The 18,727-nt window shown below is 60.8% G+C and overlaps 1 protein-coding gene across 1 annotated transcript in view; it reads right to left on the minus strand.

Annotated features, from left to right (window-relative positions):
- LOC143169156 (maestro heat-like repeat-containing protein family member 2B) overlaps positions 1-14,841 on the minus strand; it is a 29,694-nt gene extending 14,853 nt beyond the window's left edge. Inside the window, exons 1-27 of the mRNA XM_076356427.1 lie at positions 14,817-14,841; positions 14,126-14,265; positions 13,321-13,443; positions 12,597-12,762; positions 12,095-12,193; positions 11,385-11,536; positions 10,850-10,993; positions 10,192-10,284; positions 9,732-9,801; positions 9,504-9,620; positions 8,945-9,018; positions 8,350-8,469; positions 7,228-7,335; positions 6,873-7,032; positions 6,263-6,303; positions 5,836-5,977; positions 5,059-5,111; positions 4,529-4,636; positions 4,160-4,279; positions 3,867-3,989; positions 3,110-3,220; positions 2,878-3,026; positions 2,513-2,654; positions 2,133-2,200; positions 1,660-1,771; positions 1,434-1,529; positions 506-629 (exon numbers count right to left, since the gene is read on the minus strand). Of these exons, the coding sequence (XP_076212542.1) occupies positions 506-629; positions 1,434-1,529; positions 1,660-1,771; positions 2,133-2,200; positions 2,513-2,654; positions 2,878-3,026; positions 3,110-3,220; positions 3,867-3,989; positions 4,160-4,279; positions 4,529-4,636; positions 5,059-5,111; positions 5,836-5,977; positions 6,263-6,303; positions 6,873-7,032; positions 7,228-7,335; positions 8,350-8,469; positions 8,945-9,018; positions 9,504-9,620; positions 9,732-9,801; positions 10,192-10,284; positions 10,850-10,993; positions 11,385-11,536; positions 12,095-12,193; positions 12,597-12,762; positions 13,321-13,443; positions 14,126-14,265; positions 14,817-14,841 (2,980 nt within the window). The remainder of the gene's footprint in view (positions 1-505; positions 630-1,433; positions 1,530-1,659; positions 1,772-2,132; positions 2,201-2,512; positions 2,655-2,877; positions 3,027-3,109; positions 3,221-3,866; positions 3,990-4,159; positions 4,280-4,528; positions 4,637-5,058; positions 5,112-5,835; positions 5,978-6,262; positions 6,304-6,872; positions 7,033-7,227; positions 7,336-8,349; positions 8,470-8,944; positions 9,019-9,503; positions 9,621-9,731; positions 9,802-10,191; positions 10,285-10,849; positions 10,994-11,384; positions 11,537-12,094; positions 12,194-12,596; positions 12,763-13,320; positions 13,444-14,125; positions 14,266-14,816) is intronic.
- Between the last annotated feature and the right edge of the window lie 3,886 nt (positions 14,842-18,727).

Consider the following 18,727-nt stretch of genomic DNA (forward strand, 5'->3'; position numbering starts at 1 on the left):
TCCTCTCTTGTGCTCGGCAGGAGACTTCTTCCCTGGCAGGGATGAGTTTGGAGACGCTGCCTGGGTAGCTGCCTGTCTCCCCAGGCTCAAGGCAGGGAGCAAGGGGGAAGGCACCCTCTGAAACGTCAGGGGCCTCATCCGAGCAAGTTGTCTGACCACCCTCTGTCTTTCCTGGAACGTGGAAGGGGACAGACGTGGAGGGGGACAGTCCCCAGCGTTGGTGACAACATCCTGCTCTCGGACAGCAGTGGGGGATGGCCCTGACCACCCAACATCACACACGCCCCAAGGAGGTGGGACTCAGCAACCCTTTCCCAGGGATCCTTCCTGAGATGGCCGGGGAGGCAGAGACTTAACAGGGTGGGGGCACAAATCCAGCGGAGCACGTTGCCTCCCCCTTCCCTCCTGGGGATGGGGCCTGGCCCTGCAGGATCCCGGCGGTGCCAAGCCAGGAAGGGAGGGAGGATCAGGCTGAGCAAGGCTGGGAAGCGCCCGCTCCCCTCACCTTGCATTTGGAGAAGGTAGCCAAGGCAGACCCATGCCCTCTGGCAGGATGTGGCCAGGCAGTCGCTGGTCAGAGTCCCCAGCAGTCCCACCAGAGAGCCGAACTGCTTGCAAGGACGTCCTCTCTGCAGGGGAGAGCAGCAGGAAAAGGGTCGCAGGCAGCCCCAGCACCCACTGGCCTCTACCGCCCATCCTGCTCCCTGAGCAGCGACTGGGCAGAGGGGCAGGCCGAAGGGCTGCCCCATAATCCCAGGAGCCCCAAAACCCAGCACCCGGCCGGGCAGGGCTCCCTTCCGGGGCCATGAATGGGGTGGAGGGGGCACCGGGGCACACGGGGGGTCCCTACTCACCATGAGCTCAAATCGCTCCTTGCAAGCTCCCAGCACATGGGCGCAAACCCGCAGGGCTCTCTCCCGCTCCCATTCTTTGGCTGAGGTGAGCCAGCCCTTCAGGACCTGAGGCAGGGTGCATCTCTCTCGCAAGAGGCATCTTTCTCTCCCTGACATCCCTCTCCATCTCCCTCCTTCTCTGGCCCCTTCCCAGCACAGCCCCCAGCCCCACCGAGCACTGGCACTGCTGCCTCCACCGCCTTGCTCTCTCCAGCTGCCTCTGCCCTGAGCCAGGTGTTGCTTCCCTGCCAGCATCTCCCCACTCCAGCGTTCCCCCAGGCTGCTCTTGCCCAGCTCAGGGCTGCCTCTTGGCTTTCCCTCCGGCAGGGCCCACTTCTCTGCCTGTCCGGAGGCCACAGTGGCCGGGCGCCCCTGCCTCCCAGCTCAGGCCCTGGCCCCAGCCCCAGCCCGACGCACAGCCTCAGAGCGAGGAGCCAAAGCCCCGCTTTCCCATAGGAAAGGTATCCACCTCCTATCACCCTCTAAGGCCCTGATTCTCTGCCCCTGTGACACTTTCCCTGTTGCCCCATGGTTACTCACATGGACCACGTCGTCAAAACAGGCAGAGGTGGCCTCTGCCTCCAGAAGGGTTTCTATGAGATGGCCCAGATCTTCCATGCCTCTCCTGTGCAGAAGCTGAAAGCAGGAAAGGAGAGCTGAGGTTCTGCATCACGGGGGCTGCCAGGGCACACTGAGGTGGGATCCTGACACAGAGGTGGGCAAGCACTGGCCGGTGGGTACCTGCACGCTCACAGCTGCCCTTCACTGTCTTCCTTACCTTGTTCATCCGCTCCTTGGAAGGACCGGACAAGACGCTCTGGCAGCACACTGACAGCAGGTTGCGATTTTCCTCCCTGCTCAGAGGTGGCCTCAGCTTGCTGGCCAGAGGAAAAAGGAAGAGGAAACAGAAAGGGGATTTACTAACCCTCTCCAGAATGGCTCAAACCACAAGTGGGTTCCTCCTAATCGAGGGCCCCAAACCCAACACCCCCAGCCCATGCCAGCGAACACTGCCTTCAGCTCCAGCAATTCCTGCCTCCTCCCAGGCAGCAGGCGCCCCGCCCCAGGTTAAGGAACCCCTGGGGCTCCCTTCCTTTGGAAGACACCCGAAATGGGGAACACCCTCCCACTCCACAGCCCCAGCAGCTCCTGGCCCCATGCTCAAGGTCGCTGGGGCAGCCCCAGCCAGCTGGGCTGGGGCACACCCAGAGCCCCCTGAGCCCAGGGAACAGACCTCACCTCAACTCCTCCAGGGCCTGAAACACTCCATACACCAGGGAGTCCCAGGGCTCCCCCTTTATCCAGTCCTGCAAGTCCCAGAGAGACAAGCGCACAGCTGGCAGTGGGCAGGCGCACGGGACAGCCCTTCCGCCTCCCCCGGGGACAGGCTCCACTGACAGGCCCTGCCCCGGCACCCCCACGGATCCCCAAAGGCACCGCAGGATGGACCCCGCTCCCCAGCCACAGCCACCCTGCACCAGCACCCAAGGGCCCCACCAGCTCGGGACACAGCTCCAGGAGCTTGCATGAAGCCAGAGACCATTGTGCCTCTGGGGAAAGCAGCCTCATGGCGCAGCCCAAAACTCCCCCGTGTGACTGCCCCGCCTACGGGCACTCACCAGCAGGGTCTGTGTTGCCTCCTGCTTCAAGGAGAGCTCAAAGCTGCCACAGTCGCCCACAGCCTGGATGGCGCTGCTGACCTCAGTGACGCTCTGCACCAAGGCAAGCTTGAGCTGCAAGTCCTGAGGCCAAAGAGAGCAAAGCACCCCCTGAACTCTTTGAAGAGCTGAGGGGGGGAAGAGGAGCATGGGCAGGGGGAACCCGTGGGGGTTTTGGGTCTGGACGTTGAGGACAAACCCTTCCTTGGGGGATCTTTAGAAAGAGACCATCCAACTCGGTATGCCCCAGCCCTGAGGGGCTGGAGCGAGGGCACCCAGGCACCCCTTGCCCCTGCGCGCCCCACGCTCCTACCCTCTGTTTGGCTCTGGAGAGCCGCAGGATGTTGCCCATGATTTCTTTATCCACGCGGGTGAGCAGCTGCTCCTTGGGGGCACGCAGCGCAATGCCGCTGTAGGTGCGCATGAGAGCAGCGCAAGTGGCCTGGGCTCTCTCCATATTCTGCCGCCGCTGTACCTGTGTCGACAGAGATGCCCCAAGACATCAGCCCCCAGGACTCCCGCGGGCTCCTGCGGCAGGCCGCTGCCCTGCACCCTCACCAGCTCCTCGTTCAGCTGGGCACCTCCCAGCAGCTCCCCAAGCCGCTCCTCGAGCTGCGAGCTCTGGGGCCGGGAGCTGTTCCCATCCCACAGCGTGGGTTCTCGCATGGACTGAGGAGGAGGGTGCAGCCAGCTTCACACACACTGCTGGTGGTTTTACCACTGATTGGAGGGGTTGGGGAGCTGTCCGGAACCTTTCTGTGGAAAGGTATCTGAAATAGCCTGTCACGGTCCTGCTCAGAGACGCACAGCCTGCGCGTGTCAGTGGGCAGGTAAGCCCAGTCTGCCCACCGCCCCAGGCCAGGCTGCACCGCTCTCTCTGCAGGGCCGGGCCCTGCCCTGCCCTGCCCTGAAAGGCTTCCCCATGGCCCCCAGGTGCGGGGCAGAGCCAGTGAGACCTCACCAGGCTCCTGGTCCCAGCCTCAGCTTTGGGGAAGGGGCAGAGTGTCGCACCACGCCCACCCCCTTGTTGCCAGCTCCTGCTGAAGTTAAGTCATGGGCAACGTGGCTGCATACAAGCAACTGCTGCAGCTGCCCCAGCCAGCTGGCTCTCATCCACGAGGTGTCAAACTCCGTCCTTTCCAATGACACCTCGGGGGCCCCAATGCCGGGACATCCCCTCTGAAACACAGGTCTCAGGGAGCTCTTACAAGAGGGCTTATCTAAACACAGCTGCCGCAGTTTGGCTGCTGCAGGTGTAGAAGTGTTTGGCTTTCCAAACAAGGAAAGCCAAACAGCAAAACCCTGGATCCTTTACCTTCCAGCCCATGGAAGTCCGACAAAACCAGCCTCTAGTGAAAGCGGTGGTGAACATCGTCACTGTGTCCAAGACCAGGTGGAAGTGGCTCTTGGCAGTGTGGGACACAACAAAAGTCATTCCCTGCAACCACAGAGAAACAGGGAGTCGGCTCCAGCCCAGGCACTCAGCTGTGGCCAGTGACAATGGCCAGGCAGGATGTTGCAGCAAGGGGGAAATCAAGAGGTCTGGAGCAGCCCTCCCTCTCCCCCAGGAACAGGCAGGGGATGCTGAGGACATGAGCATCACCTCACCTGGGCCTCAGACAGCTCCACAGGGTTTGTCTCCTGGAGGAACCTCAGCACCTGCCCTTGGACGTGCCTGAGGTCCTGACAAGCTGCCAGCGCCGTCCCAAGAGCCTTGTACAGGAAAAGCTGCAAGAGAGGAGGCCGAGCCCAAGATGGGGTCAGGGCCCAACCTGTCAGGAGAGGGCTGGCCCCAGATGGACCCCACCGCCCCCGGGAGCAGGCGAGGCCAGCCGTGGTGCCAGGCTGTAGCCAGCCACTGGAGCAGCCTGGGAGGAAGCGCCTTTTGGGGGTGAAGGAAGGGGAAGCAGTGAAAACTGCCTGCGTGGGCAGAGCACTGGCGCCAGCCCCAGCCCCAGCACGGGGCAGGAGACACACCTTCTCCCAGGAACCAGGGGCAGAGGTGCCCAGCTGCTGGCTCAGCTCCTGGCTCAGGCCCACGGTCCAGGCCTTGTCCTCGATGGGCTCCAGTGATGCTCGTAGGAACTGTGGGGAACAGGAGAGGAAGCGAGTGTTCCCCTGCCCTTGGCCAGGACCCTTTCCACACTCGCGTGTCCCGGGACACTGCTGGGGGAGAGCTGCCGGGAACGGCAGTCCCTTCCCCTGCCCCACCCAACCCTCTTTTCACCAGCCTCCCTCTTCTCCTAACACCTCAGGCGAGACCCCCTGGCACGCCAGATGTGGGAGGAGGAGGCAGTGCTAAGGCGTGTGCCACAGCATTAGAGGGCATTAGCCATCAGCCGTGGCTCGTGTGCAGACAGCAGCTCCTCTGAGCAGGCAGGCACCTACTGTGGGGGGAGGTGCAGGGTGCTCAGGAGGTGCCCCCACCTCCCGGTGCCTACACAGGCAGCCCCAAGCTTCCTCCCACAATTTTGTTTGCTCCCTCTTCTCCCCCAGGGATGCTATACCTTAAGCAGACAGTGCTCCCACTCTGCAGAGGCCAGGGAGATCTCGGTGTTTCCTAGAAAGCAAGAGGAAGCAAAAGCCCTCGCTGCTATTTAAGCTCACACCAAAGAAGAGCCCGGTGGTCTCCTCTGCAGTCAGACCTCCCAAAAGTCCCAGGCCATCAGGCTAGAAAGGCCCTAGAAGCACCTACGCCAAAGCCCTTGTGAGGCCAAAGACACAGGAGGGATCCCAGGGGCATTTCTCAGAGCCACTGGATTCAAGTTTGGGAAGGACGCACTGACCGCCGCTGACCCCCACTGCTTGACTGCAGCTCCCACAACAACTCCGACCACTGAGTGCCAGCACACACCAGCAACACACATTTTCTCCTGAATGACCCATCACTTTCTGCCCATTTGCAGCCCTCCTCCCAGGCTATTGCCAAGGACAGATGCTGCAAACCTGGCCTGGCCTGGGGACTCGGCCCTCCAAAGCCAGGGGCTGCACCCCCTCCAGGAGCACCAGTCCTGTCCCTGCCCCAGACACCATCCCAGCCAGGACATAGGGGTGCCACCAAGACCTGCCCTCCTAGGGGACATCAACGGCCCCATCCGTCCCCTGGGCCGAACTGACGCTGGGGGACGGCTGCCCCCAGCCTCAGCGCTGGCTCCCTGGGAGGGGAAAGGCAGCAGAGCAAGTGCTGGGGAGCTGGGAACAATTCCCCTCCGTCACACTGGAAAGCTGCATTTCCCTGCCCCTCCTCTGTCCCCATAGCCTCTCCCTCCCCTCCCGCACTTTACCTTCCAAGTACTGCAGCAGGAGGGGGATCTCGGTCGCCCACACCGCCCCCAAGGCTCTGTGGATCCTGCCGTGGAGGGCCTGCAGCAGCTGCAAGGCAGCGACTGCACGTTCGCCGCTCTCGTGAGGAGCTGCCGCCACCACCTAGGCGAGAGCAGGAGAGAAAGGGTCGCTCCTGCCGCCAGAGCTGCAGCGGCTCCCGAGAGGGAGCTCAGGAGCTCAGCGCAACTCCGGCTGGCAGCGGGCGTCCAATGGCTTCACCCGGGGTGCTGCTGGCCCCGAGAAGGGAGTGAGATCCCCAGTGGGCACGCTCAGGCGCACTGCCTTCTCCTCAGGGGCTCCTGGCACTGGCCTCAAAAGCATCTCTGCCCCAGGCTCTCCCACCACCCCTGGCCAGAAAAGCTCTTTCCTCAGAGCCCCGTTACTCACCAGCAGTCGAGCCAGCAGGGCCTGGGGAGTCGGCAGCCGGGCTGCGGGAAGAAGAAAGGCTGGGTGACCGACGAGCCCCTGCCATGCCCTACCCCTTGCACCTCCCTTGCCCCCGCAGAGGGCTGAAGGCTGAGAGCAGCTGCGCTGCCACAACGCTGGCCTGGGGGGGAACTCCCAAGGGCTGCCCAGCATAAGATGAAGTCAGCTCCAGCACGGCCAGGAACAAGCCCCGGCTCACCAGGAGCACGCTGTGAGCAGGAGAGCCAGGCCTCTGCGCCAGGCAGGAGGCAATGCAGGGAAGAGTCCCTTTGGTTCTCCTGGGCTCCTGCTCAGGGCTGGCAGGGCACGTGTCATAGAATCATAGAATCATAGAATCATAGAATCATTGAGGTTGGAAAAGACCTCTAAGATCATCGAGGCCAACCGTCGACCCAACACCACCATGCCCACTAAACCATGTCCCTAAGTGCCTCATCTACTCTTCTTTTAAATACCTCCAGGGATTGGGACTCAACCACTTCCCTGGGCAGCCTGTTCCAATGTTTAACCAAGTCAAGACAGACTGGCCTGGCACCCGGCCCAACCCAGCAGCACTCGCTGGGGCTCCTACCTTGCTCCTGGGAGTCCGCGGCATCAGGCTCCTCCTCTTCTTCTGCACATCCTGCTCTCTCCCGTCTCTCAGCCAGGGCTTGGAGACAGCGGGAGAGCGGGATCAGCATGCCGCTGTACTGGGCTGGCACCACATACTGCAACAGCCTCGGCCACAGGAGCTGCAGAGAAGAAGCAGGCAATTTGCCACATTGGCATTTCCACTCAGCTCAAAGACGAAAAGGATGGTCTGCGTTTCCCTGAGCCTTGTGTGCTTCAGCGCACGTGAGGGGAGAGGTTCAGGCCATGAGGAAGCGCAACGAAAAATGCCCGGAAGGCAAGAAGTGGCCACAGCAGCAGGGCAGAGGGCAACTTACTTTGGTCATCCCTCTCAGAGAGACATCCAGCGAGCCCAGGATGTCCACGCACAGGGCCTGAAGAGCCCCTTCCTCCGGGGTTTCCCAGGCAAAAAGGCCTCCTGCCACCTGTAAGACAGAGTTGGCAAAACCCCCGTTACTCTCAGCTCCCGACCGACGAGGCTCAGGCACAGTCCCACCAGTGCTGCTGTGCCAACCTGCCGGGAGCAGAGGACAAGGACAGACAGACCCAGCTCGGGGACCAGTTCCCGGACCCTGGGAAGGACTGGCAAGCCTGGGAGCAGAGAGAGACGCTGCTTGTCTGCACAGTCCCCCAGGGCCCAAACGCTGCTGTCGTGCCACCAAAGCAGAGGAGAGGAATGTGCCCTTCAGCGGGGCTGTGCTCGGTGCCAGTCCTGGCGGCAGCACGCCCAGCCTAACGGATGTGGAGGAGAACGCAGAAGCCCTTTCCTTCGCCCTGCTCCCAAAGCAGAGCCTCCCCGAGCCCCGGAGCAAAGCGACACACATGGATCCCCCGGCTGGAGGGAAGCTCCAGCCAGAGGGAAGGTCCTCGGCAAGTCAGCAGGAGGCTCGGCCATCCCCGGCCTTCATCTCCTGGATGCCCAGCTGGAAACACTCACCAAAGGGACTGCCAAATGGCCTGTCCCCTTGCCAGAAGGGAGACGGGTCCCCAGACTGCTGTCGGGTGGGCAGGGTGTGCTTTGGAGGGCCAGAGCACGAGAACACCACAGAAAGCTCCTCTAGCCAGGCCCACCTGTCTGCACTGGCTGTGTTTTGCTGATTGTCCATCAGCATTTAAGGATGGGGGATGTCCTGTCCCTACAAGGCCCCTCCCTTCGCAAGGCGGCTTTGCTGAAGGTGCCTGTGGACACAGCTCAGCCCGTGGGGCATGCAGGCAGCCCCGCAGTCCTGGGTGGCACGCCCAGGTGCAAACCCACATCATCCACTGACATCTCCACCAACATCAGCACAGACACCCACGAGGAGGAAGGCCGCTCCGATGGCAGGGCCCGTGCTGATGGCCCTGCAGCATGGAGCTCTCCACGGTCAAGGATGCCTGCAGGAGCTCTCAGCACAGTCCAGGCACCCGCCAAAGGCCCAGGTGTCCCACTCTGCCCTTACCAGTCTGCCTGAGGACCGGCTGAACTCGTTGAAGATGTGCCCCACCACATCCCATGCCCAGCAGCTCTGGGAACCGGAGCTGAGCAGCGCCCTGATGAACTCCAGAACTGCCCTCCGCACCTGCCAGGGGAGAGCGTGGTTACGACCCTCCTGTTCAAAACCCAAAGGGAAGCTGCCTTTGCTTGGGGGCAGCCTTTGTGGCTCGCAGGGAGATGACAAGGGCATCACGGCAGAAGCTTTTGCTCCTGGGTTCAGGAATGGGCTTTAGCACCAGGCTGGATGTGCATTTGCCCTGCAGAGCACAGCGACCTCCCCACTCTGCTCTGCCAGCTCTCCCCGGTGAGGAGCCATCACCCACCACCTGGGTAACGTGCTGGCGCTTCCCCAGGCACCCCAGCCCTGCCCACGCCAGCAGCAGCGTCACCTCTTGCCATCAGCTCTCTGGGGAGCACGAGGAAGCGGGGAAAGGGAACGATCATCTAGGTCAGACCCCAGACTGCTGCTTCCTGCTATGGCCTTGCCAGGCTCTGCCCCGAGGTTTCCCTCGGTTTCTCTGCCTTCCCTGGCAGCACCGTCCCTTCCCAAGCCAGCTCACCGAGGCACTGGGGTCGTTGCACACCGACCGCACGGCCTCCACAACCTGGGGCAGCTTCTCTCTTGTTGCAGGTGCTGGAAGAGATACGGAGAGTGTGCATTGAGGCAGAGCCCCAGTGGCAGAAGGGATCCCCTGAAGCTTCCAAGATTTTCAAACACCAGTGGGACAGAAAAGCGGGGGCTGACTGACTTCACAGGAGGCAGCGGCGTACCCAGGGCAACTCCGTTTCTAGAGGCATGGCTATTTTATAGGGACTGAAAGCTATGGTAACAGAGAGAATGAGAGAAATGGCACGGGTACAAGCAGCTCCTGCGCATGCCAGCCCGCCCGCTCGCCCATCAGCCCACCCGTGTTACTGAGCTTGGAGCATCGTCCTTTGTGTGTAGCCCTTTCTAACTGCCGGGGGAGACAGTTTCTAACTGTCACAGGGCGTCAGCTCAGCTGGGGGACCTGCTCTTTGCAGCTCCTTTTGGGTGCAGGTGTACCACTTTCAGCCCGTTTCTGCGCTCAGCCCCGTAGCCCCAACCCCTGCCTCGTGTCTCTGGCCCATGGCACTGACCGTCGTCAGAGTGGGCCAGCGCTCCCAGCAGGCCCAGGGCTGCCACACGGCCGGCCTCGCTCCCACCATTCAGCTGGGAGTGCAGAAACATGACTGTCTCCTCGGGGCAGATGCGGGCTGCAGGGAAGAAATCGCGTTCTGCATTAGCAGGCAGCTGCCTCCGACCGCCGAGGTCTGGGAGAGAGCTGCCATGGCACGGCAGGGCATCACTCAGTCTCCTCTCCTTACCCTGCAGAACGATGCAGCGGGACAGCACTGCCTTATGGGCCGGGCCAGGCTCGTTGGTCACATCAGAGAGCTGTGGGAACAAGGTCCATTTTAAAGAAATTCACGTCAGCGTTGAGGGGGACTGAAAAGAGACGGTGCTCTCTGCCCTCCTCTCCCAGAGTCCTCCTGCAACTTGGCTGAGAGGGAAATCGCTGTGGGAACGGGGCTACCCCTCAGACCCGTTCCAAACAGCCAGGATGAGGCCTCCTGCAGCCTTAAGGCCCGTACGTGGCACCTGGCTCACAAATCCTGGCGTGCTCCTGGCCTGCAGGAAGGTCCTGGCGGAGGGACGCCCTGCCCTGCGCTGCCCTGCCCTGCCCTGCCCTGCCTCTCCCTTCCCTGCTAGCCGGCAGGTCTTTCCCCTCCATGCCAATCAGGTGTGCAGGCCCCAGGCCAGTGGCAGGGCGCAGTCTCCCCTTACCTGGCGGTGCGCAGCAGTGCTGATGGCAAGAGCCGTGCCCTGTGGGATTGGGGTCTGAACTCCCTCCAGCGTCTCCAGGACATAGATGAGGCTCTACAAGAGAACGGGGGAGGAAGAGGAGGCTAAAGCCACCGAAAGCCACTTGGGAAGGGAGAAACCCAGCACATCTGGGATAAGGGGAGTCCCTAACACAGGCTGCCCAGGGAAAACCCCAAACCCTCCTCCATGGGGCTTCTTGTTTGCCCTCCCCTCAGAGCGGCATCGGGAGGGTCTCTTTCCTCTGAACAGAGCCCCGTGTTGACAACTCAGTTTCCCGCCACTTCCCACTCATCAGACCTCACCCCTCACTGGACGGGGCTGGACATGGCCCTGGGCATTAGGGCAACGCTGTTCCCGCACACAGAGCCCCAGGGAGGTGCCAATGCCTCCCTTCCTGAGAAGATGAGCCTCGGGGACTCTTGGCTCCCTCCTGCCCACCCCCCCGGCATTGCTCTTTTCTTGCCCAAAGAGCCCAGGAAGCCTCAGGCCTCCTCTGCTCTCCCTGTTCCTTCTCTAAGGGCTTCCCAGCTCCTTCTGGCACCCCACAGCTCCCCAGTGCCTTGTGCCACTCGCACAGACCCACCCCAGCAGCCATGCCGGGCCCGATGCGACTTCTCACCTTGGTGACCGGGGCGGTGTCTTGGACCTCCTGATACTGGTGCAGGAGCCAGAGGAGCTGCTCCCAGGCATGCTCTTGGTGCTGCTCCGCATGCAGGAGGACCCCCATCATGGCAGCCACTGCCCCGAGGACAGCCTGCTTGTCCTGGACAGGGAAGGGAGAGGCTCTGCTTGGAGGGCTGAAGGTCTGCCTAGCGCTCAGCGTCCCCTGGACACCAGTCTGCCCTTCCCACTGGGAGGGGTTTCCCTTTCCCTTCTGCCCTGCAGAAGAAGGGCTCGCTCCAGAGGAGAGAGAGCATTTCCCCATGCTGGTACCCCAGCCCTCCCTGCAGAAAGGCCCCAGGACTTGGCTGCTTCCCTCCAGGGAGCCCCCAGCCCCAGGCACTGTGCCGGCGGGCTCCCGGCTTGGGGTGCTTTCTCACCCAGACCACTTCCCTTCCCGGCCCCCCTCTGCTCGCACCCCACCGGGCACAGACGGACCCACTGACGTGGACATCCCTGCTGCGGCCCCAGGCGTGGAAAGCAGCACTTCTCACCTCTTCCTCCTCGCAGCCCAGCCAGTTTACCACCACGTAACGGAAGACCGGGTAAATGTCTTCACAGAGCTGTGCTTGCCCGTTGCGAGGGAAGGGACAGTGCTCCCGGTTGCAGAAGTAGGTATTGACGCCTTTTGACCATTGCTCCAGAACTGCACCAGGAGAAAGGAAAAGGGAGCACGTGAAGTCTGCAGCAAGGAAGGTTCCTTGCACCCTCGACCAAGCCTGCTTTAAGGACAGTCCCAGGCTCGGCAGGGCTCAGCCTAGGACCAAGATCTGGATCCGAGGACAAGCCGTGCTCTTGAGGTATCTGGATTCAATCACCCCACTGTTTCTCTCCTCCTCCCCATCGCACCTTTTCCTCCTCAATGCCCTGTTCCCCTCCAGCATTTTCCACGGCAGCCCCTGCCCTTCCCTTCCCACATACTCGCCCTTTCAGTGCAGGGACTTTAAACCCCAGAGGAAGGCAGGAGAGCAGAAGCCATGGGAAGGGACCCTGGAGTTCCTCTGCGCAGCACTGCCGCGTCCTGCACACAGAAAGCTCCCAGGCTTCCCCCGCTCCTTCTGCACACTCACAGCACTTTGGGATCGCCAAGGCCTGACCTCGCTGCAAGGCTGACACCCACCATGTTCCCTCTGAGATCACATGGAGGCATCAAAGGCCACCCCAGCCCCTGCCCCTGGGCCCCGGCCAAGGAGCTGACACTCACCACTGCAGACAGCGCGCAGGATCCGGCCACTCCCCACCCGGCTCAGCATGGTGCGCAGGGCGAGCAGTGTCATTCCCACAAAGGGGATGCACCACAGAGCTGCAGAGAAGGCAGGGACAGAGGGACCGAGAGGGTCAGTGAGAGACACAGGAGGCTGGGGTCGATCGCTGGCAAGGCTGGGGCTGCTGGGCTACGCGGGACAAGCCAGAGGGTGTGTGGAGGGCTGCCTTCCCCAAGGAGGACACAGGGAAGCCCTTTGGGGAAACGGGGAGGACAGTGGGGGGCAAGAGACCCCACGGGTTTGCCTCCAGCGTGTTCCTACCCTCCAGGAACCGGGATTGGGCTGGTAAGGCAGAGCTGCCAGCCGGCCCTGGCACGGAGCAAGGAGGCACGGCAACTTCATCGCCCCCCAGTTCAACGCAGAACATTTAGGAAGGGGGAGGATCCCTTCTCCCCGTTATCACAGACCCCTACCCAAACCAGGATGCCGAGAGTGCCGTACCGTAGCTGCGGGCCATTTTGCCCAAGGTGAGGAGCACAGTCTCATCAGGGACCTTGCCCATGACCTTCAGGTGGCTCTGGAGCTCGGACATGACAAAGTGGAAGTGGGAGCGGGCCAGAGCCACCAGGACATCGCTAGCGGCCGTCTTCACATCATCTGTCACACCCTGAAAAAGCGCCCCAGGTTAAACACTCCCAAGAAAAAGGCCGAGGCACTCGGACAGGCTGAATGACCCTGTCTCCCCTGCAAGACCCCTCAGGGCAGCTGTGCTCGGGCCGGGTGTCTGCCGCCTCTTGTACCCTGGGGTAGGTGGACAGCTCCGCGGTGAGACAAGGGAGGCTTTTCCCCAGCGCAGCCCTGTGCTACTACCTCCTCTCCCTCTCTGCCAGGGAGATGCCAGGAACAACTGTCGCAGACTCGAGACCCCCCCGGGGCCTCTCCGTGGAGCTGGTGGGTTCCCACAGCTCTCCCTCAAGGCAGGAGAAATAACCTTGAGCCTGAACTCAGCTCTCGCTCATCCAGAACAACCCCGAGTTCGCCTCTCTGCACAGCTCTCTACGTCCCCTCTTCAAATTCTCTGTAATGAGGGGTCCCCAGAGCTTCTCCCTTAGGACCTCCGCTGGGTCTGAATGACCGAGGAACATCTCTGCGCTGCTCTGTATTTCCCCAAAAACCAGGGGCATAGGCAGGCTGCTTTGGTGGCCTTGAAAGAGAACAAGCTCACCTGGGCTGCTCGCATGTCCCTGGATGCCTCTGCTATCAGGCGGTTCACGACACCGCTCGTCAAACAGCCGTTGTCTCCCTGCAAGATGCTCTCCAGCTCTCGGTACGTCTCCACTCGGTCACCCTGGGGACAGACCACAAAGGGGAGTGATGGGACTTGCTTTGCCCTCGTTCCCAGGGAGCCACAAGAGAGACCAGCTGCCCCCCAGATCATCTGTGTGCCTTGGGCATGAGGTACGAGCTGCAGGCATCGGTCAGGACAGCCATGGGGAATGGCAAGATCTTCCGTGGCACCTCTGACACTAGCAGCGAGCCAGTCAGGGAGATCGACTCCACCAGGGTAAAAGGCCGCGCAGGAGCCTAGAAAGTCATTCCTGAGGATGGCGGAGGTCAGAGGAAGAGTGCCAGGCGAGGAAGGGGAAGGCGTGGAAATGAGACCATGCCCTGAGGAGGGGAAGCCACGAGCACCCTGCACCTTGGGGCACAGTGTCGCTCCTCGCACAGGCAGGAGCCCCGGCGCTGGGACATTTCCCGAACCAAAGCTAAGGAGGGGCCTTGGCCACTTGGGCAAAGGCGCTGGAGAGATGCTGGGGTTTATGCCAGAGGCTTTGCCTTGCCCAGGAGGGCGCTGCGAGCTCCCGGGGAAAGGAGGGAGGGAGCGGTGGCACTAGTCCAGCTTGAGCTTCAGGATTGGTGCTTGGGGATGAAACACCTGCAGGAGGGCAGAGGTGCAAAGATCCTCCTCTGCCGTGGCACGCAGGGAAGCCTGGGGCAAGGAGGGGAGCCCTCACCCCCCCCCGCCTCACCTCATGGTCTTGCAGCTGCTTTATTAGAGAAGTCCCGACGTCCGCAAAGGTAGTGACGGCTGGAGGGACAGTCCCCTTTGCCCTGCCTTCATCCTCAGGATGCGCAGGTCTGGACTGGGAACACAGGCATGGGCAGAGAGCTGGAAGAGAAGAAAGAAACGTTTTTGCTGGCTGCAGGGTTTCAAACCAGGGAGGGGTGAGGATCTTCCCAGCCTCCCCCAGCACTAACAGCCCGTGCTGGGCTGTACTGGCACGAGGGCAGTCAGTGGGATGAGGGGAGGGAGTCTTCCTGTCACTGTGGCACTGGGAAGACCACCCCGGGGGACTGGGCCCATTCTGGGCTCCCGGTGCCAGAACGGCAGCAATGCGCCAGAGTGAGTCCAGCGCGGGGGCCCCGAGCTGGGCAGGGGATGGACATGGGGCCCTGCGAGGAGAGGCCAGGAAGGCTGGGGCTGGGCAGCCGACGAGGCATCTGGGCCAGGACGTCTCTGAGCAGTCTCCAGCTGCGCCACGGAGGGCAGGGAAAGGATGGAGCCAGAGCCGTCTCGGAGGTGCCTGGCAGCAGGGTAAGAGGTGAGGGGTTCGCAGTCCCCAGCACCCGGCTGGGACAGGGATGCAACCCCCAGCCCCCAGCTGGGACAGGCACTGCCTCCAGCAGGCATCAGCCCCCAGCCTCCCCCCAGCCCCTCACCTCTGAGCACTCTCATCCTCCTCATGGCAGCAGGATCCCCCGGATGGACGCACTGCTCTCTCCGGGTGCTCCTCCCGCGAACGCCATGAGAAACTGGGGCAGCACCAGCCCCAGGGGGAAAATATAGAGCCCAGCCATTGTGACCCCCCTGCGGGGCACGGCGCCTCACAGAGGGCTGCTGTGACATGCTGGGACACATGCTGGGGACACACTGTGGGGTGCGGACAGGCCACGGCAGCACCCTGGGGACACCCACAGACCCAGAAATGCAGGATTTCCCCATTCTCCATCACTTGAACTCGCTCATGGTCCTTGAACAGCTGTAGCAATGACTTTCTCCTGGCAGCTCTTCCCAGTCCCATCCCCGACCCATGTCCCCCTCCGGGGACCCGAGGCAATGTGGTCTCAAGAGGACTGACCTGGCCTTTTCCCTCTGCATTGTCTCTCCCTGGTTTTCTCCAAAGAGGAGGCTCCTGCTTGTGTCTGTGTGTATGGCCTCCCCTACGTCTCCTCCAAGAATGTTGGCTCCCATTCTCCAGCCAGGACCGAACTGGGCAGAGACTGGAGACCTCCAACCCATCAGACCCAACTGCGTCACGACAAGAGGGGACGCAGGAAGGTGAGAGACGCAGGCCGGAGCTGCAGGAAAACCCAGCTCTTGACTCTTGACTGCACACATGGGACATGCTACAGCAGAGAGACACTGGCCACCAGAGCAATTTATGTCACCACTTACAGCTGCACGGTGTCACTCAGCCGCCTGGAAAGCCCTGCTAGCACCCGGGGCCTGACAGGATCAGGCCACCAGCCTCTAGTAAACACACATGGCAAAGTTACTCCCCATTTTCCTGTTTTCAGCCAAGAACATCAGCATTGATGACAGGGGTGTCCAGCCCAGCCTAGCCAGGCCCTTGGGGCACAGCTGCTCCTGGCCCACCCCGGCCTGTGGGCCTGGCTCCGGCCTTCGCCCTGAGGCCTCACAGCAGGAACCGGCAGCAGGTGCCAAGCCCAGCCCTGCTGCAGCCCGGCCCGGTCCGGCGCCCTCCTGCTCTCTCCCTCAGTGCCAGCACGGGGCCTAGCCACCGGCTGCCGGGGCCTGGGGCTGCGGCTGGCAGCCCCTGCCAAGGCGTCGGAGCCCCCAGGTGCAAGGGGGGCCCCGGCCCTCGGCCTGCAGAGAAGTGGCCTGTGGAGAGGGTCCGGGTCGGGCCTGCTGGGGCCGGCGCCCTCCCCTGCCCCAGCCCTGCTTTCAGGGGCACAGCGTGATGTCGTGTGGTTATGTGGGGGTGGGCCAGGAGCAGTGAGGGGCTTCTGCAAGTATGTTCACAAGTGCTCGGTTACTGTGTTGCTCATCTTCCGTACTGCCCCTTCTGCCCAAGCCTGTGAGAGGGTCCCAGGTGCAGCGGATCAGCCTGGGGCTGCGTCAGGTGGGGCCGAGACCTTGGGTGTCCCAAACAGGTATCCCCCCTCGGGGCAAGGCGTTTTGGTGCCAGGACTCTGCAAAGGGAGCACAGACTCTGGTTTGGAAAGGGGAGAGCCAGCCATCAGAGGGATCCCTTTCTCTTCAGCCAGGTCCCACACGAAAAGCCAATTTGGGGTGCCCAGCAAGCCCCCTCGGGTGTCAGGGAGCTCCAGCCCAACGCCAGTCTCCAAAACCTGCTTCTGTCTCATGAGGGGTGTCAGAGAAATCCCCTCTTTCCCCCAGGGCTGCCCTCAGTGGAGGGATGGGCCCTGCAGCCGGGGGAAGCACCTTCCCTTTTTGGAGGTAGTTACCAGGGGAGCTGCCTCTGCTGCTCTTGCTGCCACCTGTTGGTCTCGGTGACGTGCTTGAGTATGTCCCGCCGTGCTTGATGCGGCTCCAGCCTTTCTAGGACCCGGACCGCGCGTGGAGAAAGGTGGCTGCAACAGCAGGGAAAAGTCATCCCTCGACCTCTGCCGGAGACCCCTTCTGCCTCCCCTCTCGTCCAGCCTCTGCACCCACCCGGTCCCCCGTCCACCCACACTTTCACCCTGTGGTGAGTCTTCGGCCTTGGCTGTGGGGTAACCCAGGTCATGCGCGTGTTAGGAGACATTAGGTACAGTTGCTTTCTGTTTTATTACATGAACAACAAATGTAGATGAACAGCAGAAAAGCTTTTGGAGACAAGAAAGCTGTAAACTTCAAAAGCTACATACATATTGGGAAGAGTTGAAGAGACCATTTAAAGGGAATATGTGAAGGAGAAAAAATGGTCTGTAAAGGCTTACACCTCCTATGCTTTCTGCTGACTGGTGTATGGTGTGCACCACTACATCAGTGATGACACCATGACACTGTGGTGCAACTGGGAAAGACTGTGGTCCCTGGTGACCACAGACACTTTTCATATGCAGGATTATTACTGTGTCTGTATATGGTCTGGTTATGTGAGGAGGGAAAGAAATGCCAGTTCAGTGTGGTACGGCAAGGGAGGGAGGGGAAAGGAAAGAGGATCAGGGCAGGTTGCTCACGTGGGGATGAGGCAGTGGTTTGTTTGGGGCCTTAAAGACCCCTTCTGAGGTGGAGATGGGGCTGTGTGTGTTTGGGATTGAGCTGAGGGATTCCTGTGAGGTAGGGGTCGACTGGTAACAATGTGAAGTATGGGAATTCAGTCTGGAGGTTTCCTGCATAAACAACCTTTTCTACTGTCTTCTGAAGGTACACAACGCAGACAAGACTCCATCTGATGCCTTAAGGCTTTTATACACAACTGGGTAAGAGGCTTGTCCGGTGTCTGGAGACGACCTCACACAGCCACAGCTCCGGCCGCGTGGTGTCTGCCCGGGTATCTCAGGACAGTTGCTGGAATGGGGAGGGGAACTGCTGGTGGAAGATTCCTGCTCTTTAGTAAATCCTTGTTATCGCCGCATTGCTTGTTTTGCTTTTTCCCCTACTGTACGTTTCCCCGTACCATCACCATCATATACTTTTTCCGGGACTTACAAAATACTTTCCATCTGTTTGTCCACGTCTGTGAGACTTCAGCGGCTCTGCCCTCTTCTGTGGCTTACTCTGCTCCACTCTGATTATGCCTCTTAACTTATCTGTGAGGGCTTGATGCCCTTCAGTATTTTTTCCTTTTTGTCTTTCTCTGCATCTGTGGGGTTTTTTATTTTTATTATTTTACACTCCTGTGCAGTGGACACCTGTTTTCCCTTCCCTGTGAACGAGCTGGGGCACTTCCTTGTCTCTGTGTGTGCTCTTCCCTGCTCTCCTTGAGTAAACAGAGAGTCTCTGTTTCCTCCCAAGTCCACATGTTCCTTTTGTGGCTCCTGGGGTCTTAATTTTCACCGAAAGCCTTTCTCTTGCTGGCAGCGTGTGGTTTGAGATGCATCACTCCCTTTCTTGTCGCTCCTCTGTCCCATGAGAAACAAGGGTAACACAGATGTTTGGACAAGGTTTTGGAGCAAGTGTTTTCTCGTGGTTATTCCTCGGAGCATTCTCAATCATGAGGCATTCCCATTGCACTCTTCTTTAGAGCTGGCCTGGTCTCAGACATTGATTCCAACTTTCTTTTCTCGTTAATTTGGAAGCAAAACACTGCTGGGTACAAAAGAGCGGATGCTGCTCCTGGCAAGAGCTGTTGATATCAAAGTCCCTCGCATGATGATAGATGCTGCAAAGGGTCTGTGTACCCTCCGTGTCCTGCCTCAACCCAAAGGCACATACATGGTGGTAGAAGTCCTGCCTTTTGCTGCTCTTGACTTTTCAAATGTTAGTGGCCCCTCAGTGGAGTCTCTCTTCTGACTCTCACTCTTCATTTTACAATGGGTCTGCAAATGTGCACTCCTGTCCTGGTTTGTGGGGCAGCTGCTGATCGTCTCTCATGGCATGTTCTGGAGGCTTTTCACTAAAAGAGCAGAAACGGATGGCCTGGAGAGCGACTTGAGACCCT

This window comes from Aptenodytes patagonicus, chromosome 19 (assembly GCF_965638725.1).
Source record: "Aptenodytes patagonicus chromosome 19, bAptPat1.pri.cur, whole genome shotgun sequence".
In the NCBI taxonomy this organism is placed as follows: domain Eukaryota; kingdom Metazoa; phylum Chordata; class Aves; order Sphenisciformes; family Spheniscidae; genus Aptenodytes; species Aptenodytes patagonicus.